The sequence below is a fragment of the Akebia trifoliata genome, chromosome 3 (genome assembly GCF_017979445.1).
Source record: "Akebia trifoliata isolate Shusen 1 chromosome 3, ASM1797944v1, whole genome shotgun sequence".
In the NCBI taxonomy this organism is placed as follows: Eukaryota; Viridiplantae; Streptophyta; class Magnoliopsida; order Ranunculales; family Lardizabalaceae; genus Akebia; species Akebia trifoliata.
In genome coordinates, this window is record NC_141377.1 from 7043512 (window position 1) to 7065816 (window position 22305).

General features: G+C 32.6%; 1 protein-coding gene across 1 annotated transcript; it reads right to left on the reverse strand.

The window, feature by feature from the left end:
- Window positions 1–2074: 2074 nt before the first annotated feature.
- LOC147405816 (uncharacterized) lies at window positions 2075–3806 on the reverse strand. The gene is made up of 2 exons (XM_086437508.1): window positions 2198–3806; window positions 2075–2085 (listed from the first exon to the last, which is right to left on the reverse strand). The coding sequence occupies exons 1-2, from the start codon at window positions 3804–3806 to the stop codon at window positions 2075–2077; spliced, it is 1620 nt and encodes a 539-aa protein (XP_086293634.1).
- Window positions 3807–22305: the final 18499 nt, after the last annotated feature.

A 22305-nucleotide genomic window follows, 5' to 3' on the forward strand; every position in this document is an offset into this window, starting at 1 on the left:
TCTGAGTGTTCGTAAGCCATGGTTTTGAAACTTATAGGAGCCCATGAAAACTTGGTGGATTACAAGAAATTCATTGTGTATCACTGGTAAAATTGACTCACTCAAGATCCAAAATGAATCACCTAATGATATTTTGAAAATATTGGCCAAGTTTATGAAAATTTAGCCAAGTCATCCTGTTTTAATTATTTTTGAAACAAAATAATCTATTTTTAATAATTAAATATTTGTGATATATATAAAATATGATTTTTTTATTATTATTTAGCATCTATTAATTCACCTTAATAGAAAATTAATAATTGTGGGTGAAAATTTTTCAACACCACACCTAAGTGTAGGATATGTGTCTTGATAGGATAGTCAAAATATAATCTACCTTAGAGATCACAAATACTTGATCAAAATATGAATCAAGAACCGTAAGCCAATTTACCTCTTATCAAACTAATGTATGAAGCCTGACTGAGAAAAATTGAAGTTAGTTTCCGTATGATATGTGAAGGTTTCAAATATATTTCAAATTTTAATTTTATTTGGTAAGTCCAGATGGAAGGCAATTTCAGCACATTTCTAATTATATCTAAAATGGTTTGCTTCCCAAATTTAATTTACTTGTGCAGGAGTTCCTTTGGATATAATTAGTTAAAGTACATATTTCAAATTTTAATTTGATTTGGTAAGTCCAGATAGGGTATTTTGATCATTGTATATTATAAAACAGAGAATCCAAGGCCGCAGCAAATTTTTCTAAGAGCACCCCAATGAGATGATATTAATGAAGATTAGCACACATCTTTGGGTGCTTTTAGTAAAAGTTGGTGTGGCAATAGAATTTCTCTATAAAGAAAAAAAATTCTTGTAAAAGTCAATTACACATTCTAATTGGTTGATGAACCTTCCTTTCCATTCAATGAATCTTATAAAAAAATTACGTTTATTTTAAATATCTAAATATATATATATATATATTAAATTTAAAGTTGTTATATCCTCTGTATATTATATAATTTAAGGTTGCTTATGGTATGGATCTCAAGGAATCTGGAGTAATTTAAAAGAAAAAACATTTTTAACTAATTTTAAAATATATAAAACTAATCATTTAAATATTAAATAACTCTTATTTATATATTTGAAAGAAATTAAACAAACACACGCACACATAGCATGGTTTCCCTCACTTAATAACATCCATCATAGCATAGTTCCTACTCGGATATATGGTTAAGAGACAAACAAACTACCAATATTTAGCATCACCCAATTATACATTACAAATATTGAAATATGTTTCCTAATTTTGTTCCCTTTTAGACCAAACAAGGGAAAGCTATGGGAACTATGATGTACACAAATAAAAAGAAATTTAAAATAAAAATAAAAAATACATGACACTTTGCACAACATGCGAACCTGGACATACTTGAAATAAAATGGAGTGAACGAATTGATCTCAAAGTAATAAAGCCTCATAAAACATTGATGTTCTCCAACATGTATGCTAGGACTCTGTCTATTAAATAAGCATGCACACGCCACAACCTGAAGAAGGATCCATGGGAATAGATTACTAATTAATCAAAATAAATGATCGTCATAATTAAGGAAAAGAAGAAGAAATTTCTTCAACCAATAATGTAAAATTAAAAATTAAAACTAAAAACAAAAAATGTACTTACATGACATGTTGTTCTAACAAGTTATGGAATTTCACAATCTTCACTCATTGTATGAGTAACATCTACATTTTGTTCCACTGGTTCGATAGGCTGAGTGTCTATTGCAGGATCAACGGTTATAAAGCTAGTCATGCCAGTTCCATCCGGAAATGACCAATGAATTTTATGCTCTAACGGTTCAAGTTTGCAAAGGAATTTTAAGACAAATCCTGCTCTTTCTTCACGTTCTATAATGGGACCCTCGAGAACATGTTTGAATATGGCAAGTGGGAGTTGAGGGAGGAAAAAGTGCAATATGTCCACAAATATGTGTTCCATGTGAACATATAACTCATTGATTGATGTGTATGGTCTCTGAGACTCTTGTCCGATGATAAGCTCATAGAAGATGTCTATAACTTCGCTTGGATGTAGATATTTGTCAATGAAACACCAAGTTTCACTAGATGTCACTTTTAATTCTTTAATAATCCCAAGTGCACAACGTATGTCCAATTGATGTTGTGATCGAGAACCTCCATCCATAGATTTCTTAAACGATGGTGAATAACATTTTTTAATTGTGGGTTTAATGAATCTCGTATGAAACCAGTGGCATGCATTGTCCTTGTTCATCCACAATTCTTTTGCCGTTGCACATCTCCTCTTGCAATCCGTGTCTTTGGCATTCACTTTCTCGTCAATGAAATAAATGATTTCGAAGGCTTCATCTAAGCTTTGAACTAGAGAGGAAATAAGGGTGTCTGGTAGAGCAACAATAGCAACTCTTGCAATGATTACCAATAAAAGACAAGAGAATTTGTTCTCATGTGATGAACTGGACATTGTATTGGTAGTTGACTCTTCAGATGGAGTAGTTTGGGAAAGCAATTGGATTAGATGAGTCAGAGAATCCCTTTCATGTTTCTCCATCAATCTCTTTATCTCTTTTTCACCGTTTTCTTGTAACCACTCTTGCAGATCCATATGGACTATTTCATTGTTTCTTTGTTTACCAAAACAAACTTTAGAGGTTGCCATCAAACACACCATTAACACCAAAGAAAAGAGATAACCCAAGGAAACCAATGCCAAGACCAATATGTGTAGTATCCACAGGCCATTTGTTGCGATCGTTTGTAAGATAAACATGAGGCTTATTCTAGAAATTTTGAAGAATGCCAAACTGCGGAGCTTTATTAAAGACGATGAAACCCAGGAAGAAGGGAAGAAGTAAAGATCAGAAAATTCAATTTCTGCAAGGGTTTTGAATCCAATCCACCATCTCAATACACTAACTATACTTCCTATTAGGACAGTAAAAATTTGAGTTGAAACCACCGTCCTCATTGACCATTTATAAGCAGAAATTCCACATTGAAACTCCACCTCCTTAAGAAAAAGCGATCGAAATGCGGCTTGTGAGAGAACCAGTGTGCAAAGTGTGGACAACATGCCCATACCGATCCAAACTATGTTATCGTCGAGTTCCATCTCAGCTTTGTTTTTATAGTGGGATACATAAAACAATTTCAATCTATGTACCATATTCTTACTCTCTACATTTAGAGGGTCACTTTTTTGAAGTTGATCATCAATGTTGGAATATGAGGAAATATCAAGAGGGTGATTAGTTTTGAACAAGGACCACAAAACTCCGAGTAATAATAGCATGCAGGACATAATTATGACATGTTCTACAAGGAATGAGAAGATCACACCAGTGAAAATCTGTATACAAACATTGACTATCACAGTTACTACGAAAATGCTCAAGGAGATGATATTGGAAAAACATTCAGAATCACTCTGAGTTGAGAGTGAAGATGAGCAAAAACTCATCGAAATGCATATTAAGACAGTGCCAGTAAGTTTCGAAAGTTGATCTTGAGCAGAAGGCATTGAACTAGTGAGATCTACAGGAAGCTTTGTAGCTATGGCGAGAAGAGTGAGTGTAAGTGAGTTGAGTGAGAAGAATCGACAAGGAATCCATGTCTTCCTATTATGCAACCCATTTAATAGATCACAAATCATAAACAGAAAACATACCGAAGTGGCAGCCGCTGTATATAAGCCAATCAAAGGAATTGGTGAAGAATACATGTTTTCATCAGATGTTGCATTGAAACATGAATGGATCGCCATTTTCCCTTCTTTGATGGATCAAACAAGCAAGCCTTCTTCTTCTCCTCAAATTTCAATAACATATACACCTGAGTATTCAATGTTTTATTCTCCCTTTTCCCACTTCAATTTCTAACTTGAGGAAAATTTCCTATTTTACCCCTACCTTTTAAAGGATGGATTGAAAATTCTTGATTGTCCACGCTTGTTGACAAAGAATTTAAGCTACCCTTTTAGGGTATTTTGGTCTATGGTCATCGTATGTTTGAAAAATTTCTGGCAAGCTATCCTAATTGGTGGACGAACTTTCCTCTCTATTCAATTATTATCTAGTAAAAGAGTTGTCGTTTGTTTTAATCATCTAAAAATAATAATAAATAAAACAAATATTAAATTCAGAGTTGTTATGACCTTTATGTATTATATAATTTAAGGTTTCATATGGTGTAGATCTCAAGGAGGGCTTGTAATACTATAGAATAAAAAACCTTTGTTAATTAATTTTTCACCTACCACATCCTTGGTGAATGGTTGTTAAAAGAATTAGATTTATTAGTGATTTCTAGAAAATGATTTAATTATTACCTGAGAATGATGTGTAAATATAATTGATTTAATTTTTTTTACTTTGATTTTAATTATTGTCCTTACTCATCATCCTTAGATCTAAACCATTAAATGGTTTTCATACGAGGAATATCAATAATTTTGATATTTTAATCTAGCAACCTCCTTTCATTATCACCCCATTGACATCCTCCCTAGATAAAAGGGAAAATTAGTTAAAGGACCCTCACAAAGGGAATTCTTTTTAAATAATCCCTAAGTTTTTAACAGTTGCTTGGCATGACATTTAATAAACCTTTTCTTTCTCAATAGTCATTGGACCTCATCTCCCACATTTCTCATAATTGAATGCCCTAACCATTCAAACGCATCATATTCATCCAAAAATTGGATTTTTGACACCTCAATTGAAGACTCTATTTCGTCAGAATGGATTTTCTAACTTGAGGACAATTTTCTATTTTACCCCTACTTTTTAAAGATGATTAGAAAATTCTGCCAAAACATCCTAATTGGCGGATGAACTTTCCCCTCCATTGAATAAATAAAATAAATATTAAATTTTGAGTTGTTATGACCTTTGTGTATTATATGATTTAAGGTTTCTAATGGTGTAGAACTCAAGGAGAGCCTGTAATACTTTAGCATAAAAAATCTTGTTAATTAATTAAGCCAACTTGCCTCACTGCAATTTCACCTACCCCATTCTTGGTGAATGTTCGTTAAAAGAATTAGATTTATTAGTGATTTCTAGAAAAATATTTGATTGTTACATGAGGATGATGCATAAGTATAGTTGATTTAATTTTTTTACTTTGATTTTAATTATTGTGCTTACTCATCATCCTTAGATCCAAATCGTTACATGGTCTTCATATGAGGAAGATAAATATTTTGATATTCTAATCTAGCAAACCTCCTTTCATTATTACACCACTAACGTCCTACCTAGATGGAAGGGAAAACTAGTTAAAGGACTCTCGGAGAGGGAATTCTTTCTAAATAGTCCCCAAGTTTTGCGTGGTTACTTGGCAGGACATTTAATAAAATTTTCTTTCTAAATGGTTCATGCATCATTTCTCATATTTCTCACGATTGAATGCCTTAACTGTTCAAACTCATCGTATTTATCAAAAATTGGATTTTTACACCTCAATCAAGTTTCGGAGATTCTATTTCGTCAGAAAGGATTTAAGAAAGAAGAAAAAACTATTTTCAAGGGTTTTTTTAAATTTTTTGAAGATGTACGTAAAAAGCATGGGGATTTTAACCTTTTTTCTTAGATTTTGAATGAAAATCGATGTATAATGGTTCTTTTGGATTGAAATCATTTAAACAAGTCGTTATCTCAAGTTTTTAGTCAATCTTTTCATGTATTTTAGTCGAAAAAACTTAAAAATTGAAATTGGGAGGGTTTTACCTGTGTTGAGTTCACCACTTTTTATTTAATAAAATTGGCAAACTAGATAGTAATTAAAAAAGCGTCGAGTTCGACAATAAAAATTATGAACTCGATAGTATGAGGGACCATTAAGAAGGAAAATATTTACCAAATGTTATGTCAAGCTAACACCCAAAACTTATGAACCATTTAGAAAGAAACTCTTCCGCAAGGGTCCTTATAGTAATTTTCCCTAGGTAAAACCGTTGAAACATGAGGCACCATCAAATTAAAAAATTTGAAAATGGTTGTTTCAGTGCCCTCCCATGTCAAATATTCTTTGGATTCACTAACAATTTCATTGTTTAAGTTAGAGTTTTAAAATTCATCGAGTTAACTAAAATGTTTCCAAGTGGACTTAAATGAATTTTGAGGTGAATAGGCCCCAAAAATTAAATTGAATCAAGTCATTAAGTCAACTCCACAAAATATTTAATCGACTTGTCCACTTTCTTCATGAGCTCAAAAATGCATCTAGACATGTCAAAAAAGTTATTTCTTTGGGTACAAGACTTTTGTACAGAATAAAAAATTAAAAAATTTATTCATTTTAAAATGTTTTTATTTGACTCATCCAAGACAACTTGTTAATCATTTTTTTTTTTTTTTTTTTTTTTTGAGAAATGCTAAATGACGTCGTTTTTGACTAACGCCCCAGAGGCCCTATGACATGTCAGCTCACAACCCAACAAACATTTGCCATGTGTCGCAATGACATCAGCAATAAAAAGAGCTTCTCTCTCTTGCACGTTGCCCACATCTTTATTTTTGTAGATTTCAAACCTTAAAAAGAGTCGTTGGGCCCATATTGATTATCACACTAACAATCCAACAACACAGTCTTTTAGATTTCATGAAAATATTCATAGTAAGAAAAGAAAAAATTAAAAAAATATTATTTTTCGAGCTTAATCCAACTTGTTTAAAATGGATGGCCAAGCACCCATATTTAAAAATAAAATTCAACACTGAAAAATAACTATTTAAAAGAAGAAGAAAAAATGAAAGTTCATATAATTTTGTCCCCTACAACTCCATTGCATCGGATCATGTTTTTGAATGTCACAAGGTGATCAAATCAAAAAGTTTGTTTTTTTTTCACTTTGGGCAGAAAAGAAAAAGGGACATTGACCAAAAACAGCATTGATTTAGCATCACTATTTTTTTTTTTCTTTTATCTTTTTTGCTATGGCGGACTGCTCAATCAACCACTCAAGCATGTGCGCAACAATTAAATATTTAGTCGCATGCATATTGAATTTCTTAATGCTTTACTTTTACCAAAACAGTTTTATATATATATATATATATATATATATATATATATATATATATATATATATATATATATATATATATATATATATATATATGGGGTGGAGTGAGGGCAAATGGCCAACTACCTTCCAAGAATAGTTGGGATACAGCTATGTTCCAAACTTATCACATGCACCTCTTGATCTCAATCTTCTCTAATAAATTACTAACAAATGGCAATAATGCTATTTTTTTAATTTGTAACCAAAACCATGATCTTTTCACAAAAATTAATCATCTTCAAACTCTTCAATCCTTATGATATGTATATTATTTTTCAGTTTCTCCAACCACAAAACAAACTTATGGAAACTACTTAAATGCCTTTGGTCAAACTACCCCTCAATCATCTAGTATTTACATTAAAAATAACATCTATTTGTTGAACTATGTTAGATTTCTTCAAAATAATATAATAATAAATAAATGGTGCCACATACACTAATAATTATAGAAAGTAACTAATTTAAATAATATGGTTCACTTGGACCAATAGTTTGGATCAGGCTGTACAATAAGAAATTTAGGTTTACTTTCCTTATAGGAGCCCATGACAATTTGGTGGATTACAAGAAATTCATTGTGTATCACCGGTGATACATATAAAATATGATTTTTTATTTATTTAGCATCTATTAATTCACCTTAATAGAAAATTAATAATTGTAAGTGAAAATTTTTCAACACCCCACCTAAAAGTAGGATATGTGTCTTGACAGGATAGTCAAAATATAATCTACCTTAAAGATCACAAATACTTGATCAAAATATGAATCAAGAACCGTGAGCCAATTTACCTCTTATCAAACTAATGTATGAAGTCTGACCGAGAAAAATTAAAGTTAGTTTCTCTATAATATGTGAAGGTTTCAAATATATTTCAAGTTTTAATTTTATTTGACTTGGTAAGTCCATAAGCATCAAAGATTACTAACAAAAAAAAATAGTTCATAATAGCCATAAGCATTGGGTTCCTTTGGATAAAGTCAATAAACCCAAAGTACCCTTTTAGGGTATTTTGATCATTGTATATTATAAAAAGAGAGAATCTAAGGCCGCATCAAATTTTTCTAAGAGCACTCCAATGATATGATATTAATGAAGATTAGCACACATCTTTAGGTGCTATTACTAAAAGTTGGTGTGGCAATAGAATTTCTCTATAAGGAAAACATGTAAAAGTCAATTACACATTCTAATTGGTCGATGAACCTTCCTTTCCATTCAACTAATCTTATAAAAAAATTGTTTATTTTAAATGTCTAAAAATATTTTATATATATATAATTTAAGGTTGCTTATGGTATGGATCTCAAGGAATCTGGAGTAATTTAAAAGAAAAAACATTTTTAGCTAATTTTAAAATATATAAAACTAATCATTTGAATATTAAATAAATCAAACACACACACAGATAGCATGGTTTCTCTCACATAATAACGTCAATCAGAGCATAGTTCCTACTCGGATATATGGCTAAGAGACAAACAAACTACCAATATTTCACATCACCCAAGTATACATTACAAATATTCAAATATGCTTCCTAATTTTGTTCCCTTTTAGACCAAAAAACAAGGGAAAGCTATAGGAACTATGATGAACACAAATAAAAAGAAATTAAAAAAAATAAATAAATACATGATACTTTGCACATCATGCGAGCCTGGACATACTCGAAATAAAATGAAGCGAGCGAACTGATCTCAAAGTAGTAAAGCCTCATAAAACATCGATGTTCTCCAACATGTATGCCAGGACTTTGTCTACCATGGGACTAGATAACTAACTAATCAAATTAAATGATCGTCATAATTAAGGAAAAGAAGAAGAAATTTGTTCAACCAATACAGTAAAATTAAAAATTAAAACTAAAAACAAAAAATGTACTTACATGACATGTTGTTCAAACAAGTTCTAGAATTTCACAATCTTCACTCATTGTATGAGTAACATCTACATTTTGTTCCACTGGTTCGATACGCTGAGTGTCTATTGCAGGATCAACGGTTATAAAGCTAGTAATGCCAGTTCCATCCGGAAATGACCAATGAATTTTATACTCTAACGGTTCAAGTTTGCAAAGGAATTTCAAGACAAATCCTGCTCTTTCTTCACGTTCTGTAATGGGACCCTTGAGAACATGTTTGAATATGGCAAGTGAGAGTTGAGGGAGGAAAAAGTGCAATATGTCCACAAATATGTGTTCCATGTGAACATATAACTCGTTGATTGACGTGTATGTTCTCTGAGGCTCTTGTCCGATGATAAACTCATAGAAGATGTCTATAACATCGCTTGGATCTAGATATTTATCAATGAAACACCAAGTTTCACCAGATGTCACTTTTAATTCTTTAATAATCCCAAGTGCACAACTTATGTCCAATTGAAGTTGCAATCGAGAACCTCCTTCCATAGATTTCTTAAACGATGGTGAATAACATTTTTTAACCGTGGGTTTAATGAATCTCGTATGAAACCAATGGCAAGCATTGTTCCTGTTCATCCACAATTCTTTTGCCGTTGCACATCTCCTCTTGCAATCCGTGTCTGTGGCATTCACTTTCTCGTCAATGAAACAAATGATTTTGAAGGTTTCATCTAAGCTTTGAACTAGAGAAGAAATAAGAGTATCTGGTAGAGCAACGATAGCAACTCTTGCAATGATTACCAATAAAAGACGAGAATTTGTTCTCATGTGAACTGGACATCGTATTAGTAGTTGACTCTTCAGATGGAGTAGTTTGGGAAAGCAATTGGATTAGATGAGTGGGATAATCCTTTTCATGTTTCTCCATCAATCTCTTTATCTCTTTTTCACCATTTCTTTGTATCCACTCTTCCACATCCATATGGATTATTTCATTGTTCCTTTGTTTACCAAAACAAACTTTAGAGGTTGCCATCAAACACACCATTAACACCAAAGATAAGAGATAAGCCAAGAGAAACAATGCCATAGACAATATGTGTAATATCCACGGGCCATTCGTTGTGATCATTTGTAAGATAAACATGAGGCTCATTCTAGAGATTTTGAAGAATGCCAGACTGCGGAGCTTTATTAAAGACGATGAAACCCAGGAAGAAGGGAACAAGTAAACATCAGAAAATTTAATTTCTACAAAGATTTTGAATCCAAACCACCATCTCAATACACTTGCTATACTTCCTATTAGGACAGTGAAAATTTGAGTTGAAATCACCATCCACATTGACCATTTATAAGCAGAAATTCCACATTGAAACTCCACCTCCATAAGGAAAAACGATCGAAATGCGACTTGTGAGAGAACCAATGTACAAAGTGTGGACAACATGCCCATACCGATCCAAAATACGTTATCGTCGAATTCCATCTCAGCGTTGTTTTTATAGTGGGATACATAAAACAATTTCAATCTATGTACCATATTCTTACTCTCTGAATTTTGAGAGTTACTCTTTTTAAGTTGATCATTAGTGTCAGAATATAAGGAAATATCAAGAGGGTGATTTAGTTTGAAGAAGGACCACGAAAACCAGAGTAATAATAGCATGCAGGACATAATTATGACATGTTCTACAAGGAATGAGAAGATCACACCAGTGAAAATCTGTATACAAACATTGACAATCACAGTAACCACGAAAATGCTCAAAGAGATGATATTGGAAAAACATTCAGAATCACTTTGAGTTGAGAGTGAAGATGAGAAAAAACTCATCGAAATGCATATTAAGACAGTGCCAGTAAGTTTGGATAGTTGATCTTGAGCAGAAGGCATTGAACTAGTGAGATCTACAGGAAGCTTTGTAGCTATGGCGAGAAGAGTGAGTGTAAGTGAGTTGAGTGAGAAGAATCGACAAGGAATCCATGGCTTCCTATAATGCAACCCATTTAATAGATCACAAATCATAAACAGAAAACATACTGAAGTGGCCGCCGCTGTATATAAGCCAATCAAAGGAATTGGTGAAGAATACATGTTTTCATTAGATGTTGCATTGAAACATGATTGAATCGCCATTTTCCCTTCTTTGATGAATCAAACAAGGAAGCCTTCTTCTTCTCCTCAAATTTCAATAACATATACACCTAAGCATTCGATGTTTTATTCTCCCTTTTCCCACTTCAATTTCTAACTTGAGGACAATTTCCTATTTTTCCTCTTCTTTTTAAGGATGACTAAAAAATTCTCACAAAACATCCTAATTGGTGGACGAACTTTCCTCTCCATTGAATAAATAAAATAAATATTAAATTTTGAGTTGTTATGACCCTTGTGTATTATATGATTTAAGGTTTCTTATGGTGTAGATCTCAAGGAGAGCCTGTAATACTTAGAATAAAAAATCTTGTTAATTAATTAAGCCAACTTGTCTCATTGCAATTTCACCTACCCCATTCTTGGTGAACGTTCCTTAAAAGAATTAGATTTATTAGTGATTTCTAGAAAATGTTTTTATTGTTACATGAGAATAATGCATAAGTATAGTTGATTTAATTTTTTTACTTTGATTTTAATTATTGTCCTTAGATCCAAACCGTTAGATGGTCTTCCTATGAGGAAGTTAAATATTTTGATATTCTAATCTAGCAACCTCCTTTCATTATTACCCCATTGACGTCCTACCTAGATGAAAGGGAAAACTAGTTAAAGGATCCTCGGTGAGGGAATTCTTTCCAAATAGTCCCAAAGTTTTCAGTGGTTACTTAACAGGACATTTAATAAATTTTTCCTACTAAATGGTCCATGCACCTCATTTCCTATATTTCTCACGATTGAATACCCTAACCATTCAAACTCATTGTATTCATCAAAAATTGGATTTTTACACCTCAATCAAGTTTCGGAGATTCTATTTCGTCATAAAGGATTTAAGAAAGAAGAAAAAATTATTTTCAAGGGTTTTTTCAATTTTTTTGAAGATATACATAAAAAACTTGGGGTTTTTTCACTTTTTCTTTGTTTTTGAATGAAAATCGATGTAAAATGGTTCTTTTAGATTGAAATTACTTAAACAAGTCGTTATCTCAAGTTTTTAGTCAATCTTTTCATGTATTAAAAATTGAAATTGGGAGGTTTTTACTAGTATTGAGTTCACCACTTTTTATTTAATAAAATCGGTGAACTAGATAGTAATTAAGAAAGTGTCGTATTCGACAATAAAAATTATGAACTCAATAGTACAAGGGACCAATTAGAAAGAAAATGTTTACTAAATGTCATGTCAAGCTAACACCCAAAACTTATGGACTATTTAGAAAGAAACTCTTCCGCAAGGGTCCTTAAAGTAATTTCCCTAGGTAAAACCATTGAATCATGAGGCATCATCAAATTAAAAAATTTGAAACTGATTGCTTCAGTGCCCTCCCATGTCAAAAATTCTTTGGATTCACTAACAATTTCATTGTTTAAGCTAGAGTTTTAAAATTCATCGTGTTAACTAAAATGTTTCCAAGTGGACTTAAATGAATTTTGAGATGAATAGGGCACCCAAAATATTTAATCAACATGTCTGCTTTCTTCATGAGCTCAAAAATGCATCCAGACATGTCAAAAAAGTTAATTATTTGGGTACAAGACTTTTGTACAAAATAAAAAATTAAATTTTTTTTCATTTTAAAATGTTTTTAGTTGACTCTTCCAAGACAACTCGTTAATCAATTTTGTTTGCTTGTTATTTTTTTGTTTTTGAGAAATGCTAAATAAACATTGTTTTTGGCCAACGCCCCAGAGGCCCTATGGCATGTTGTTCACAGCCCAACGAACGTTTGACATGTGGTGCAATGACATCAGCAATAAAGAGAGCTTCTCTCTCTTGCACGTTGCCCACATATTTAGTTTTGTAGATTTCAAAACTTAAAAAGCGTTGTTAGTCCCACATTGATTATCACATTGACCATCCAACAACACAGCCTTTTTGATTCATGAAAATATTGATAGTAAGAAAAGAAGAAATTAAAAAAATATTACTTTTCGAACTTGATCCAACGTGTTCAAAATGGACGGCCAAGCACTCATATTTAAAATAAAATTGAATGGAGAAAAATAACTATTTTAAAAAAGAAAAAAAATGAAAGTTCATATAATTTTGTCCCATACAACTCCATTGCATCGGATCATGTTTTTCAATGTCACAAGGTGATCAAATAAGAAAGTTTTTTTTGTTTTTTCACTACGGGCAGAAAAGATAAAAGGATGTTCGCCAAAAATAGCATTCATTTAGCATCACTATTTTTTTGTTCTTTTTATTTTTACTCTGTTGGGCTGCTCAATCAACCACCCAAGCATGTGCTCAACAATTAAATATTTAGTCGCATGTGAAAGCACCCTCGATCCGCAGGGTGCACGGATCCGCTTTTGACCCTTGAGGTTTGGGAGTCGCCACCTAGTTGTTAAGGTTTAGGAACCAAACTGACTCTAAAAAAGGCAAACTAATCTACGAAAGAGAAAAAGAGTCTGGGGATCACGTTACGGGGTTAGAAGGTGTTAGGCACCACCCCCGCCTGGCCAAAGTCGGTCTCTACTAACTTCCCAAATAAATCACCTTACTAAAAACCTAGATAAAAATAAAAATAAAAAAATTTCATACCTTTCCGATAGCAAGGATTTTGTTCCCTCAGATCTGACAAAAAATAACTCCTTGTACTGTACTCCCTTGCTTCGTTCTGTCTCCGGATTTGATTTTGGATCTCCGAGGCAAGATATCTCCTTATTTTTGGATCTGAATTCTTCAAGTTTGTTGTGGATTTTGAGATGTTTTTAAGGGTTGATTTGGATAGAGTTAGTATTTAATTAGAGTTGTGTTTTAGTTAGACTTGTTTTAGGTAGAATTGTGTTTTAATTAGAATTATTTTAGGTAGAATTGTTTTTAAGTTAGAACTCTATTAGATTGAGTTATTATTTAATTAGAACTCTATTATGACTTTTGGTCTTATTTGATTGACTTTTAATGTTTTGACTTTAGTCTTAATTGATTGACTTTTAATATCTTGACTTCAGTCTTGCTTAATTGACTTTAATTTTGACTTCAGTTTCACTTGATTGACTTTAACACCTTGACTTTAGTCTTGTTTGATTGACTTTAAATTTTTGGAGAAGCCTCTTCCATTATTTCTTTAATTTCAGTTTCACTTGATTGACTTTAACACCTTGACCTTAGTCTTGTTTGATTGACTTTAAATTTTTGGAGAAGCCTCTTCCATTATTTCTTTAATTCTTTGGACCCCCAAATAGAGGGGTCCTTAAAGAAATATCTCACGAACCCTCAACAATTTTGCTTGAGAGCCCGATTGATCGATTTCTTTGGTTCAAAATTTTAAATTAATTTCATTAATGTTTCACTTTAATTATTTAATGTTTTATTTATTAATTTAAATTTTTTAATTATGAAAATTTTGAAATTACTGTTTTACCCTCGGAGAGGACTTTTCACGTTTTAAGTCGATTTTTAATGTTCTAGGATGTTTTAGAATCGATTTTTCGTAAGAAATTTAATGGAAATATTAGTTTGTGTCATTTATGAAATTTTTTGTGTGAAATGGTTGTGAATTTTATGAGGGGCATTTTCGTAATTTTGTCAAATTCTGTGAAAATTGGTTAAATGATTTATTTGGTTTTGATTCATTATTTTATGTGTTTGAATGGGTTTTCCTAAACGTAATGTAGGTTCCAGGGTTGTTTTGATGTTAGGGGTATTTTGGTAATTTGATCATTTTTAGTGATTTTTATCGTGAAGCTTCTTTTTGGTCTGCAAGATGATGATTTCTATGTTTCTGGAGTTGTATTTTCCTAGCGTAGCGTGGTTTCTAAGGTTTTGTCAATTTGAAATACCTCATCCGGATTTCTGAAACATATTAGGTAACAAAATAAAGTAATGGAATACACATCCATCATTGGGAATCATTGCGATCGGGTTGACGAGTTGATTAATCAGGCGGATGCAAAAATGGGGTGTCTACAGATGCCCCTCTTTTACAGAGGGTTGAAGCAAACTAGATAGAAAAATCTATTTTGGTAGATAGTGCGATATCCGAATGCCAAAGCTAGTGACAGTTCATTTTGTAGCCTGATTTAGCAATTCGTCAGGGCGTTCGGATCCTTGAGGGTCAAGCTCTCCCCGAATAAAAACGTTGTCAAGTCCTCGAGCGTTAGCTCTCACTGATAGTGTCAAATCCTTGAATTTTAAGGAATTCTCCTTGACTAAAAAGTGCAAGTGTGAGTGTGTGTACTATGTGAAACTGAGTAAAAATGTGTCAGGTCCCAGAGATCTTCTCTCACTGACAATAATGATTCAAAATTGAAATGTGCTTATGCAACGAAAGCAATCATAGCAAGGTTGAACAATAAAGTAATAGGAGTCATAACAATGTAGGAACTTCGTTAAATCATATTTGAAATTCTTTTTTAGAGCACGAAAAGGTATGAGTCTCGTTTATCGAACTCGAACCTATTGTAGCCACGCTAACAATCCTGTTAATTCAATATGATTCAAACAAAGCTGGAGTCTCGTTTCTCAGACTCAAGCTAAGGTTTACAGGAACTTAAACAATCCTATTAAATATGGAGTCTCGTTTCTCGAACTCGAGTTAAGGTTTGCAGGCACTTCAAAAAGCCTATGATTCAAAACGTTGGAGTCTCGTTTCTCGGACTCGAACTTAGGTTTATAGGCACTTTAAAAAGCCTATATATTATTCAAAAAGTTGGAGTCTCGTTTCTCGGACTCGAACTTAGGTTTGCAGGCATTTCAAAAAGCCTATGATTCAAAATGTTGGAGTCTCGTTTCTCAGACTTGAACTTAGGTTTATAGGCACTTCAAAAAACCTATATATTATTCAAAAAGTTGGAGTCTCGTTTCTCGGACTCGAACTTAGGTTTATAGGCACTTCAAAAAGCTTATTCATTCTATGATTCAAAAAGTTAGAGTCTCATTTCTCGGACTCGAACTTAGGTTTATAAGCACTTCAAAAAGCCTATTCATTCTATGATTCAAAAAGTTGGAGTCTCGTTTCTCGGACTCGAACTTAGGTTTGTAGGCACTTCAAAAAGCCTACTCCTTCTTTGATTCAAAAAGTTGGAGTCTCGTTTCTCGGACTCGAACTTAGGTTTGTAGGCACTTCAAAAAGCCTATTCATTCTATGATTCAAAAAGTTGGAGTCTCGTTTCTCGGACTCGAACTTAGGTTTGTAGGCACTTCAAAAAGCCTATTCATTCTATGATTCAAAAAGTTGAAATCTCGCTTCTTAGACTCGAACTTACTAAGTCACGTTTCTCGAGCTTAGATTTATAAGAACTTAAACAATCCTATTAATTCATTCTATGATTCAAAATCGAGCTCAAAGTTTGAAAGATCAGACCTTTATTGGCTTATCATGCATCTGGATTCGTAACTATCATTGGGCTTCGTCGGACTTTTAAGTTTTTGTATGATTTTCTTTTTATCATGTGATTAAGAACAAAAACTTTGGAATTAAATGAGCTTCAAAAATGCCCCTAGTTTCAAGGTTGGCTTTAAATAGGACTTGACTACAAGACTAATGGAATAGATTATGCTTGAAAAATATGGACTCTGATGTTTGATAGATAGAAGAACTGACATTCTCTTAAATTTAAGACTCTTAAAATTATCATATGTGCAATAAAGAATTGATCATTTTTTTTCAAATTTCCTTTGAAAAATGCTTGAGCTGAACTTAAAAAATCTTGATAAATATTAGAATAGAAGATCTTCCTCTTCAAAGTGGTTGATGATTCTACATCTTCCATTAGCGAACACTTAAACAAGTAACCATATCCTACAATGTTTAAGATGACTTCTGATTTCTTCGATTTCAACATTGTCTTCGTCGGATGTGAACTTTTGACTGAAAAACGAATATTGTGGCTTGAATGGTTCTGCATTTTCTAGTTTCTGCACAAGCTTCCTTCTGAATTTTTCTTCTTGATGGGACCTTTCCTCCCATTTGATGATGCCTTAATTTTTGCCTAGATCGCCTCTTCAGGTTTTCAATCTAGCGGGCTTTATTTTTCTTTTTCTGATGATGCCTTGATTTTTTCCTAGGTCGCCTTTTCAGGTTTTCAACCTAGCAGACTTTCTTTTTTATGGTTATGCCCTAAATTTTGCCTAAGTTGCCTTTTCAGGTTTTCGACTTAGCGGGCTTCTCTTTTTTTTCTTGATGATCTTGTATAACCAACTCGACAACTTCTCAGTTCCCTGCGCCTTAACCGAGTCAATTAGCATTCAGGAGGACTTAATAGGTGGGCTTAGGATATGGTTTAGGAAGAAAAGATATAAGGCTCAACTTCCCAAAATGCCCCTAGTCTTATATTCTCTTTTTTCTGTCAATTATTTTGATTTTTTTTCTAAATGCCCCTAGTTTGGCATTCTTTTCTTTTTATCAATTCTTTTGATTCTTTTTTCTAATGCCCCTAGTTTGACATTCTTTTCTTTTAAACCTTTCAATATGAGATTTTCCTTTTAAATGACAAGAGAATAGACATATTCTTTGCATGACCGGGCCTGAAGTAACTTCTCAGGTTGCCTACGTACCCCAAATATTTCTTTTCTCTTTTGAGATCAGGTCAAAGCGTAGTTTATACTAAGATTCCCTCCCAAGGTTGGTTGGTGTGGTTTAGAAAGAAACAGGCTATTTGATTTTTTTAGAGGCTGCAAGGGGCTAAAGAAGATTATCTTTTTCTTGGTAAGACAAGAAAATGGTTCGACCAATGAAGGCTTCATTTTGTGAAATACTACTTGATTTGGCCAAGGTTTTAGGAACTTGATGTCTTGATTGCTCTATCAAGTAAGGTCTTCTTTTGAAAATGAGTCTTCAATTTTCTTCTGAGAATGAATAATCTTTAGTCTTTTTCTGATAAAGAGAAATCTTTAGTCTTCTTTTACAAAGTTGAGTGTGATTGACTTCTTTGTATTTAATGTTGACTTGTTCAACATTTTCCAAGCTTCAAAAAAAATCTTATATTCTTTTGCGAATGAGAACTCTTCTTTCTTAAGTGAAAAATATGATGAATCATTTCTTGTAGATCTTAACACCTTAGTTGATGGTTTCAACTACATCATTATTGATAATATTTGATTTTAAAGTTCACCCTCAACTTTAGGATTTGATCTATTTTTGTGCAATCTATCCATATATTCTCACGAGACCATGCAGGAACATTGTTGAATTTCTCAAGTAAATTTATTATTCTTCTCATGTTCTTTTAAGGAAAATGTAGTACCCATTTGCACTTTTTGAGTGTATTCTTTAATTCAAATATTTGTCGAGTTTGATTAGTGAGCTCTAAGTCAATCCTCATATTAAATATTATGCTCAAATTATTATTACACGCATGATAATCAGGAGCTTCTATATTTTATTGGAATTGAAAAACATAGATTGACAAACTCGACTAAACTTGAAAATTGAAGAAAGACTAACGTAACTGAAACAACTAACTGGATTTAAAGACTGACGAAAACTGGATTGAAATCCAAAGAAAACTAGGGACAATTATCTACAAAGAGAGAATGTCTTTCTGAGTGGATGGACTACTTGGATTTGACATTGGTACTTTGACTAGATGACTCTTTTGACTGATCCAAAATAACACAGATGAGGGTTTAGAACATTTAGGGGCACCTAAGATTAATCATTGATTTTGAAGGTTTCACTCTTAACCACATGATTAAAATTTTGATATAAATTAGCCCTCTGGTGGGAAATACCGAATCCAAATACACTATAAGTTATAGTGACCAAGAAAATGAGAAATGTTAGATGCGGGTCTACCCCTGATTGTGATTGAACATTTGATCAGACAAATTAATTTGATCCTAAGATCGAATCTTTCTATACAAAGTGGTCTGAATCTTTAAAAGTGAAACCAATTAGTCCAACTGATTTGGTATTGATTAGTTTGATCCATTTGTCCATTGGGTCAACTGGTTTAAGTGGTTCAAATTAATCAGTACATTTTACCGATTGGGTCGGACCGATATTGCGGGTTTTGTTTGATTATTCTAGATCGGTCTGCCCACCTACCAGTTGATTGGATTGAATAAAGCAACCCGGGAACACCCATAGTCAGTTCGGGTCGTGACCTATAGGAAGGCTTCTAGACTCTAGGTTTACTATGTGCAATGCATTTTTATCTAGCCACCCTTGCCCAAGCACACCTATATACCTCTCGATACGTGGTGACTTGATTTGATATACCGTATAAGTGATAATCTAAAACCTCAACTCACTTCTCTGAAGCCAAAAATAGCCAGTTTGATCCCCAGTGGAGTCGCCACTGAAAGCACCCTCGATCCGCAGGGTGCGCTGATCCGCTTTTGACCCTTGAGGTTTGGGAGTCGCCACCTAGTTGTTAAGGTCTAGGAACCAAACTGACTCTAAAAAAGGCAAACTAATCTATGAAAGAGAAAAAGAGTCCGGGGATCACGTTACGGGGTTGGAAGGTGTTAGGTACCAACCCCGCCCGGCCAAAGTCGGTCTCTACTAACTTCCCAAATAAATCACCTTGCTAAAAACCTAGAAAAAAATAAAAATAAAAAAATTTCATACCTTTCCGATAGCAAGGATTTTGTTCCCTCAGATCTGACAAAAAATAGCTCCTTGTACTGTACTCCCTTGCTTCGTTCTGTCTCCGGATTTGATTTTGGATCTCCGAAGCAAGGTATCTCCTTATTTTTGGATCTGAACTCTTCAAGTTTGTTGCGGATTTTGAGATATTTTTTGAAGGCTTTTAGGCGTTTCTTATGCTAAAATCGAAGGAGGGATGTTAGGTAAGGAGTTGGGACTCCAAAACTAGGGTTTATGGGAGGCTAGGAGGGCTTTTAGACCTACTTCTCTTAGGGTTTATGATTTGATACGAAAATAGGGTGTGAGCACCTCTATTTATAGAATTTTTTAAGGGTTGATTTGGATAGAGTTAGTATTTAATTAGAGTTCTTTTAATTAGAGTTGTGTTTTAGTTAGACTTGTTTTAGGTAGAATTGTGTTTTAATTAGAATTTTTTTAGGTAGAATTGTTTTTAAGTTAGAACTCTATTAGATTGAGTTATTATTTAATTAGAACTCTATTATGACTTTTGGTCTTATTTGATTGACTTTTAATGTTTTGACTTTAGTCTTAATTGATTGACTTTTAATATCTTGACTTCAGTCTTGCTTAATTGACTTTAATTTTGACTTCAGTTTCACTTGATTGACTTTAACACCTTGACCTTAGTCTTGCTTGATTGACTTTAAATTTTTGGAGAAGCTTCTTCCATTATTTCTTTTATTCTTTGGACCCCCAAATAGAAGGGTCCTTAAAGAAATATCTCACGAACCCTCAACAATTTTGCTTGAGAGCCCGATTGATCGATTTCTTTGGTTCAAAATTTTAAATTAATTTCATTTATGTTTCACTTTAATTATTTAATGTTTTATTTATTAATTTCAAATTTTTTAATTATGAAAATTGTGAAATTACTATTTTACCCCCGGAGAGGACTTTTCACGTTTTAAGTCGATTTTTAATGTTATAAGATGTTTTAGAATCGATTTTTCTTAAGAAATTTAATGGAAATATTAGTTTGTGTCATTTATGAAATTTTGTGTGAAATGATTGTGAATTTTATGAGGGGCATTTTCGTAATTTTGTAAAATTCTGTGAAAATTGACTAAATGATTTATTTGGTTTCGATTTATTGTTTTATGTGTTTAAATGGGTTTTCCTAAGCGTAATGTAGGCTCCAGGATTGTTTTGATGTTAGGGGTATTTTGGCAATTTGATCATTTTTAGTGATTTTTATCGTGAAGCTTCTTTTTGGTCTGCAAGATGATGATTTCTATGTTTCTGAAGTTGTATTTTTCTAACGTAGCGTGGTTTCTAAGGTTTTGTCAATTCGAGATACCTCATCCGGATTTCTGAAACATATTAGGTAACAAAATAAAACAATGGAATACACATCCATAATTGGGAATCATTGCGATCGGGTTGCCGAGTTGATTAATCAGGCGGATGCAAAAATGGGGTGTCTACAACATGTATATCGAAATTCATAATGCTTTACTTTTACCAAAGCAGTTATATATATATATATATATTATGAGGTGGAGTGGGGGCAAATGGCCAACCTGAACAATTGAAATATTGTAAATACCCCTGTACAATGGTTGCCCCTCAATTCTTTAAATATTTTAGAGATTACCTTCCAAGAATAGTTGGGATACAGCTATGTTCCAAACTGATCATATGCTCCTCTAGATCTCAATCTTCTCTAATAAATTAATAACAAATGACAATAATGCCATTTTTTTAATTTGTAACCAAAACCATGATCTTTTCAATTTCTCCAACCACAAAACAAACTTATGTAAACTACTTAAATGCCTTTGATCAAACTACCCCTCAATCATCTAGTATTTACCTTAGAAATGACATCCATTTGTTGAACTATGTTAGATTTCTTCAAAATAATATAATAATAAATAAATAAATGGTGCCACGTACACTAATAGTTATAGAAAGTAACTAATTTAAATAATATGGTTCACTTGGACCCATAGTTTGGGTCAGGCTGTACAATTAGAAATTTAGGGGGGGAAAGACATTTATTCACTCAATATTAACTTCAAAGGGGCATAATTTCAATTGATTGTTATAATAACAATTGAAAAAATTAATTAATGACAATATCTACTACATTGTTTATAATAAGTATCTCAATGATTTCTATAGAACAAGCACTTACATTCATCACGAAAGAATTTGGTTTACTTTCCTTATTTTTTGAGACAAAGAACTAAAGTGGATCACAAAACAATATTTCTGAGTGTTCATATGCCAAGGTTTTGAAACTTATTGGAGCCCATGACATTTTAGTGGATTACAAGAAATTCATTGTGTATCACTGGTGAAATTGACTCACTCAAGATCCAAAATGAATCATCTAATGATATTTTGAAAATCTCGGTCAAGTTTATGAAAATTTAGCCAAGTCATCCGGTTTTAATTATTTTTTAAACAAAATAATCTATTTTTAATAATTAAATATTTGTGATATATATAAAATATGATTTTTTTGATTTAGCATCTATTAATTCACCTTAATAGAAAATTAATAATTGTCGGTGAAAATTTTTCAACACCCCACCTAAAAATAGGATATGTGTCTTGACAGGATAGTCAAAATATAGTCTGACTGAGAAAAATTG

What these genes read in the sequence shown, in the direction of transcription:
- LOC147405816 (XM_086437508.1), bottom strand. Translation starts at nt 3,806, where the DNA reads ATGGCGATCCATTCATGTTTCAATGCAACATCTGATGAAAACATGTAT.